Source organism: Nanorana parkeri, unplaced genomic scaffold (assembly GCF_000935625.1).
Source record: "Nanorana parkeri isolate BGI_ZX_2015 unplaced genomic scaffold, ASM93562v1 scaffold966, whole genome shotgun sequence".
Lineage (NCBI taxonomy): Eukaryota > Metazoa > Chordata > Amphibia > Anura > Dicroglossidae > Nanorana > Nanorana parkeri.
In genome coordinates, this window is record NW_017307234.1 from 215,348 (window position 1) to 223,892 (window position 8,545).

The 8,545-nt window shown below is 39.8% G+C and overlaps 1 protein-coding gene across 1 annotated transcript in view; it reads right to left on the reverse strand.

Annotated features, from left to right (window-relative positions):
* Positions 1-8,545, reverse strand: part of FAM172A (family with sequence similarity 172 member A) — a 401,693-nt gene that overhangs the window by 198,785 nt on the left and 194,363 nt on the right. Inside the window, exon 8 of the mRNA XM_018566649.1 lies at positions 2,621-2,740. Coding sequence (XP_018422151.1) covers positions 2,621-2,740 — 120 coding nt within the window. The remainder of the gene's footprint in view (positions 1-2,620; positions 2,741-8,545) is intronic.

The following is an 8,545-nucleotide window of genomic DNA, read 5'->3' on the forward strand; positions in this document are numbered from 1 at the left end:
TAAAGTTGGACCTGTCTGCAGGAAAAAGGCAACACCTTGTGCACAAGAATACTATCCCTCCCTTGGGTAGGAAGTATGAAACAAATGAAATGTATCTTTATATTGAGTTTTACGTAGCCAATGAGAGGTATCTTTGGTTAAATGGGTCTCCAGAAGACAGATCACAGCTGTAGGGGCATACTTAGAGAGTGAATAAAAAAATGGCTCTTCACTTAATCGGTTCCTGAAGGCCATGGAAGATCCAAGAGACAATATCAAAAGCTTTACGACTATGCATAAGTCTTGAAGACTATGTAGAGAAACAGAAGGTAAGCTATACTTATCAGGTCCCATACATAGTATTCTGAATCTTGTCGTAGAGTTCCATGAGCAGACGAGAAAACTGAATAACACAGCATGTAGAGAGGAAAGAGCAAACTGATTGCATTAACAATCATACAAACTGTAGCACATCAGAATGTACTTGTGTCTGTGTCCATAGGACATAGTGAAGGTGTAGCACAAACTAAGAAGTCAACCAAAACACAGAAAAAGAACAGTAAAAATAGATATCCAGCTGAGAGCAAAACCCTCCAGGTCTCCAACAAAACAAAATCCACATAGGAACAAGAACTGGGGAAAAAGAGAGTCAAAAGTGGGGAAACAGCCATTGACTGAGATTGTGTCATGAAAAATGAAGAACGAAAAAACATATAAAACAAAGTATTCCACAGAACACTCATCCACTACTTTCTGTGATTGGAAATGAAAAGGTGAGTATTGCCCACATATCCAGGCAGCATCAGTCAACAGTCTGTAGTAATACAGATAGATTTCTCATGCTTATTGAGCCAAGAACCCTATGAGCTTATTTAACAGCAAACAGAGGTGATAGATAACCCTCCCAAAAGTTGTTAAAATCCAGCCTGGATTCAATAAACTGTACTGGATCAGTGCCCTCTGCTTGCTCGGGTATTCCAATAAAGTGAACATTGTTATGGTGGCAAAGACAGGCAGGAGAAATCCCTCTGGACAGGGGAGGGCATATCTTCCAGCTCACCCACTGTTCCCTCCAAAGCTGCAGTTCTCTGCCTTATCTTTTAAAATTGTGGAATAATAGTGACATATCCTTTTTAATGCCAAGTAATTGAGATTTCAGCACCGATAGAGACGCGTTACCCTAATTAACTGGGATAAGCACATCAGCAAGTGTAGGCTCAGAGCCCTCAGTAGGCCCGATGGTGGTAGACAAGACTTGGGTACTGCTCCATAGTCCAAGGACTGTGTGAATTCAGCAGGGGCATCAGAGTCCCAGTCTGCAGGAGAGCCTGATGCCGAGGGGGACAGTTCAAGGCTTGATGGGATAGCCAAACATCCATGCCATGACTTACCCTGGACCTCTTTGGCCAGAGTTCTGGCAAAGCGTTCAAGGCACACACTCCCTTCCCTAAGCTTAGCTCACACTCGCTTGCCTCTGCATAGCTCCCATTCTACTATCCTGTAACGTTATCCTGGGACTATTCTCTGCATCTTTCAGCGGTCGCAGTGGTGCAAGCCCTTCGGCTCCTGGCTCTTGCTTTTTATCTTTCTGGTCACGACCAGGAATAATATGGAGGATGTCGCAGCACCTGAGTGGAAGATCAAAGATGGCGCCGATATGCCCCATGTTCTTCTTGGTCATGGCCAGAAAGATAAAAAGCAAGAGCCAGGAGGCTAAGGGTGATATATTGTACCATTGCGTCTGTTCAAAGCCGCAGAGAATAGTCCCAGGATAACGGTACAGAATAGTTGAGCTGCAGCCCCTGGAAAGTGCTGCCAGCTACATGGACATTCCTTACAGACCCCCTTCCCTCGCTTAGTTATCTATTTAAAAAATAAAAGCATGCTGCGCAATGGTGATCTTTGATCTTTTCCATGTTGTTCAAGTAGATCTCCACCTTTTCAGGGTTGCTTACCTCAGATCTAAGGCATATGTCACCCACACCTGCTTCTGATGACTGCTTTCCTCTGGAATGCATTTCTGAGCACTGACAGTTGGTTGTGTCACTATTGTGCTGCTCACTCTTCTAAGGACCTGCTGAAAATGAATAAGTACTTGAGGACCCGCAGTAGAAGTATCTCCTTGTTTCGCCTTCATTCATTTAGTTGCTTTCTTCCCTTCTCCTGATGCCTTTTGGCGCATCTTCACCTTCAGCGCTGCTGTCTTTAGGTTTGTGGCACCTTTACCTCTTGCTGTCTGTTAGCCATTGCTCCCACTAGTTATCAGTTCCCCATACATTAGTTCATCAGATCACCACCCATCAGGGTTTTTTTCCTGACATTAGGAAGCAATGTTTTTTGCCGCTATCAAGTTGGCTGCCTCCACACACAAACAAATTCTGGAATGAGCCATGGTAAGCCAGTCCTGGGAAAATATCAGCTGCAAGGACCATACAGGCAATATTCACAACTAGTCTTTTGCCCCTTGTCTGGCATTTTTTTGTAGTACAGCTTTCAAAGTAGCAACAAATCAGATTTTGCTCCCCATTTCTATGTTGCTCTAATTGTTTTAATAAATTGGTTACAACACACAAATCTCTTTAAGTACTTATCTATATAAAATCCCCCCTCAAAAAAAGTTCAGATTTTAATAATGACATACCAGCTCCACAAATGCAAGTCCACCGTAGCTGTGTGCCACAAAAAACACATTTTCTGCAGATGCTTTTGAAATGAAGTTATCCCACACATATAATGCATGTTCCTCTGGGGTGCCATTTTCCTGCAATGATAGAAAACCTATGAGTACAGATTATTTAAGAGTACACATCATACACTACAGATTTCACAATACTTGTGTATGCATACATGTGTTTTTTAAGATTTGTTTTTTTCTTGTACACTTTTCTATACCTTTATTTTTCTTTACATGTACATTATAAGAAGACCAAGCAGTCAACGATAAATTAAAGCAACATATGTTGACAGAAAACAAACAATGAGTGCTTGAGCAGATGTAGCAGCAGTATTATTTTTAATCAAAACCAATGTAAGCACCCCTGGCAGTGTTATAGTTTGCCCCAACCTGTGTCACCGACACTTAGGTTAGATAGCATGAACTATGTTAAGAAAAAAACATTATATGAATTAATATGCTAAATCTTTACAATTAATGTATAAAAGGATATCTAAAACACACATACACAATTATATATTATAGCTAACTAGTTTCTAGATATGGTAGCTGCATATGTTTTCATTTTTCAGGCTAAGAACATTTTCAAAAAGTGCAGAAAACACCTGTTGATCTTGCCAGAAATACAGTGTCCTTGTCACTTCCTGCGAACAGAAAGCACAGAACATTCTTATCTTGCTTTCAAGTGGTCTTCTGTAAACTACCAATTCCCCTCTCCCATCTAATGTAGATGAATATACAAGATCTATTGTAGTCGCAGTCAGGAAAGCAGCCTGGGTGACAACCATGGCTCCCTCCACAGACACAAGGGGAGAGAGGAGGAGTGAGCATAGCCACCCAAGGACAAGAGATGTGTTATTCATAGGATTATTACGGTAAAAAAAAAAGCCTGGAAAAAGAAAAGTGATGCAGCAACTACATACAAGAGCTGGTATGCTGACATGTATTACATTTTTGGTTTGGAGTATATATGCACTTTAATTAAACATATATATGGTAAAACTACTGTGCTGAGCTTGCAGGCGTGTATAGTAAAGTTAAAAAAGTAATGTATCAGTCTGTTAGCACGAGAACTACGATACAATGTTGCATACTGTAAATACTGGTAGTAAAATGTAGACATAGTACCTGCCAGTCCTTGATGTGCTGATCTCATAAGGAGAATGCTGTAGTGTTGGCCCTCTGTACTGCGGCAGAGCTTGCGTGCTGGGTTAGAGTCCAGGAAAAGTGGTGGAGTCAAGCAGTTAAACCACAACCGTGGCCAGCAAGGTGGAGATGTGAAGCAGAGGAGTCATGCATGTACAAAGTACTGAACAAGTACTGAAAAAGTGTACTGAACAAGTACTGAACAAGTGTCCAGGCTGTCAATCACAACAGGACACTTATTTAGTGCCTGCATGCACATGCACAGCTCCTATGCTCTACATCTACACCTCACTGGCCATGAGCATGGTTTAACTACTTGACTCCACTGCTTTAACTGGACTCTAACCCAGCACGGAAGCTCTCCTGCAGTACAGAGAGCCAACACTACAGCATTTTTCTTTCCGGAATCGGCACCTTCACATAGATTGTCAGGTACTTTATCTTCATTTCACTGTCATCATTAACAATATTCAACACTTTATCACCGTTCTCCTGATAACAGGCTGATACCTTTTTTACGTTACACTTCTGTGGTGAGTATAATTGTTTCACCATTTGTATGCTTACTTTTTGCATTTAGAGTGATGGTGGATCTCTATTTTTCTACTACAGCAGTTGACATTCAACTCCATCTCCAGGAGCTCTGCAAGGATTAGGTTGTTTATCAATTCACTTAATATTACTCTTATATACATTTTAATTGCATACATTGATATCAGAATACAATCTTTTTTGCAATCGTGGTTCTTCTAGTGGCCCTACTAGTCGCTGCTACAAAGCCACTGCATTTATTCCATACTTCAAGGTATGCTGTGGTTTCTTCCGTTGGCTCATAAGTCTCTACAGGATCTACCAGCCTGCTGGAGGAACCACAGCATGCAGCAGGGAGAACATGTTCAACACATTGGCATAGGCATTGTATATATTCTTTAGGATCCAGGTGTTTGTTTGATGTTCGTAAAACATCTACCACTTAACACAGAAGCAACAGAGTAAACACTGTGCTAAGTAAAATACACAGCCAATTTTATTTTCTGATTAATATAGTAGCAACATATTATGCAGCACTTTACAGAGCACACATAACAAATAATTTTTGTCTCTGCAGACAAAGACGTTTATAGACTAAAGTAGTTTATAGTTTTACGGCAATCAAACATACACTAAACCTTTAGGGTTAGCTTAGTCAGAGAGTTAAAGCCCCACTCTGGACAAGCCCCCTCTTTCCGCAGTCAATATCCCCCCCCCCCCTCTGATTGCTGCAGTCCATTGAAAAAGACCTAATTTAAGAGTCCAAAATACTTACTATGACTCTTCTCCTCTTGCTACGCAAAAGTGGGAGGGTACCTCTTTAGGTGTCTATGTCTTGTCTATGTGATGTGGACACATTCCTTTAGCTGTCAAACGGCAGAGTCCTTAGGCTCCATGAAAGGCCAAGGCATGATGACATTACAACTAAGGGACCTTTTGGCGTGGACACAGACTGCAGCGCTCAATCACTGGTCTCCACTATCGGAAGAGGCGCAGACTAAAGACGCATGATGGCACTTCTTATTTTGCAGAGCTTAATCTCTTGCTATGAATATCTTATTAGAAAATTGCATAAAAATTTGCAGCAGAGCCAATGTTTATTAGTAAATTGATTCAATACAAAGGTTTTTTTTTATATATTTGTGCTCAAGCTGGAATGATCATATCTGAGCATAAATATTAACAAACTATGACATCAAAGTGGACCCTCTACTGGGTCATACCACTATGCATGCAATAGATGGCCATGTCTGCAATGCAAACAAGGACTTTTAAAAGTCAAAAATGGAACAATAGAGAAAAGCAAATAGTAAATTTATTACAGATTTTTTTTTTTTAATAGTACTGTAAGGACAATGGTCCTCTATTGCTTTCACATTAAAACGACTCAACAGAAACCAACACCCAGAAACACTAGTCCACAGGAACTCCAGGAGGCATTCTCTAATACTGTAAGCACAGCTACCCACTGCAAAATACACACAAGCATACCAATATTAAAACACAAATATAAAAACACAAGTGGTTTAACCCCTTCGTGACGGGAGACGTACACTGTACGTCCAGCCACAAAGGGACCAAATGACTTATATGGGGGGAAAAAAGTCAAATATATTAAAATTCTGTCTTTAATTTTCACAGTTTTAACTTCTTTCCTCTCCCCTTCCCTAAAAAAAGAATTAGTGCTGATGACACATAAATAATAATTTTTAAAAAAATTCTACTGTTGAATATTGAATAATCCAGTGCATCAACATATACCATGTGGTCTTTGGAGAAAAGAAAACAACATGGCTGTTCCTTATAAATTACATAATTTCAATTAAATATTGGAAACATTGTACAGGCCAAAGTAAACACATATTTTGTTGTAAAAGTACAGCCTTAATAAATGCAATCTATAATATTTCTTAAATGTTTATTTTTCCTTTAAAGGTTGTAAAGAATGCACAAAGTTATTACATTTCTGACATTACCATACATAGATTAGTAGTGAGAATATATGGTTATGCTCGGCAGCCTCTAAAGGACAACAATTTGAATTTACTAATGTAATATTACAGTCATTAATTGTTAAATACCAAGTTTAACTAATGCAGGAGACAAAGCCTTATCGACTGGAGCAGATTCCAACATCTCGGCACTCCAAGGTCTGCATTTATGATGGACTACCTGCGCTGATAACACATGGAATTATCTAAACAAAATTTGCATATTTGTGTAATTATTTTCTAAGGTTAATTAGCTGCTGCAAAGCAGTGCGCCCTTTGAGACTGCTTGCCGTGACAGGTTCACATACTTCCTGTACAGATGCCAAATGTGACAGATTCTCATATACAGGCCGGATGCAGGGAACTTTTAGCCTGAATAAGCAAAGGAATTGTCTTTTAGATGTGTAAAACTACACAGCAGGAAGAATGCCATTGCAGTGATTGGTCTAGAGGTGCCTCTCAGCATTCAAAGAAACAGATGACAATGTGAATTTGTATTCAACCTCGGAACTTTTCAGCCGGCTTTTTTAAAAGGGCTTGTTTCAACAATGTACCAAGTACATTAAGGCCTCAGTTATATGGGTGAAAAGGATGCTGCATTCAGATGTGGCTAAATGCATGTGCTCTGGCCATATACACACTAGACAATTAGATGGTGGCAGAACTGCCAGTCCTGGTTGCGAACTGTGTCCAGGGCCAGTTAGTGGCCCTAATTGCATGTAACCATTCATATGAGTGGTTTCATGACAACCGTGTCAGCACCAGTCATTGATTTGTACAGGGTACAAATCTGGCCATGCAGCTGCTGGTCCTGGCTCTTCGCACACAAGATGTGCATGGGGCTGAAGTTTCCCTGCCACAAATTCTTGCTGATGGTGAAGCTAATTTCCTGTGTGAATGAACTATAGGTAACAAAAAAATGACAAGTTTAGTTTCTATAGCTGCTGTTAATCTAGAGCAGTTTCCCCAAACTTAGTCGGTCATTTACCACCATAAAATCATGGCTGTGGGCCAGGGCTGGGAGTTCAGTTAGTCTAGAGTTAGGGATCAGACTTAGCAAAGGTGCCAGTGTCCAGTTTGATAAAAACTTTGGTATTGACTACCTGGATCAAGATCTGTGAAATTTCAGTGTAGTCCATTTTGGAAGTATGTATGGCAACTATTTTCTGACACCTTTATAAAGAATTAAACAACTCCATGCTGTAATATCCATGCTGTAATAAGAAAACTGCAAACTTTGAATATGTAAGCAGCTTTTGTTTTATTTTTTTATTCAATGACTGAGAATGAGGGAGAAGCTACATTACGAGCAATTATCTATGTCACTGTAGAAGAGCCATACTAATCAGGCATTTTTTTTCCCTCTTCTTAAAATGGGGCATATTTTAATAAAAATAAATATGCAGAAGAAAGTAAAATGACTAAACATGTTGAAAAACTGTTGATAAAATGGAAGCATGGAGACCTGCCAAAGTCTCCAGATGAATAACACCAATAAACATTGCTTTCTTCTAAATAAACATAAGGTATAAAAAATCTCAAAAAAGAACAAATGTTTACTGAAAAAGTAGCAAAACACCAATATTAAAACTCTTTATATAATAACAAATTGTATATAGTATATTTCTGTCTACATAAAGCTAAGGTTTAATTATCTTATAATTTGCCTTCCCTGGTTCCTCCTTTCCCCCTCATCAGCATGCTATTAAAATATTAAATAATATTAAATAAAACCTGTTTTCATTACATACCTAATGTTAGACCCAGTGACATCATCACTAGGTACCTGTGCTTCCCTATGCTATGTTGGCAGATCATTCTTGGTGGGAGGCACTGGCAGGGTGCTGAAAACAGGAAACGGTGGTAACACACGTGATGCCGAGATTGAAAGAATTGAAACTCAATGAATGAAAGAGGTGGGCCCGGGACAGTATGGATTGATAGGAAAGAGATAGATGATGCCAAACAGCCTCCAGGCAGGAAATAAAGTGGGCTCTATCTGACTTGCTGTAGCTTGTAATGCTATCATGTGTAGAGAAATCAGAGTAAGCAACTTCAGTACAGGAGGAGTCTGTAAAAAAGATGATAGACTAAAAGGTAAGGCCAGAGGAGTTCAGCTTGTAATTATTTGTGCATTACTTTACTGAGGGCTTGCTCACACCAATTATGGTGCGTCCCCCCCCCCCCCCCCCCGCTTGGTGGGGGGGCAAAACATTTCCTTTTT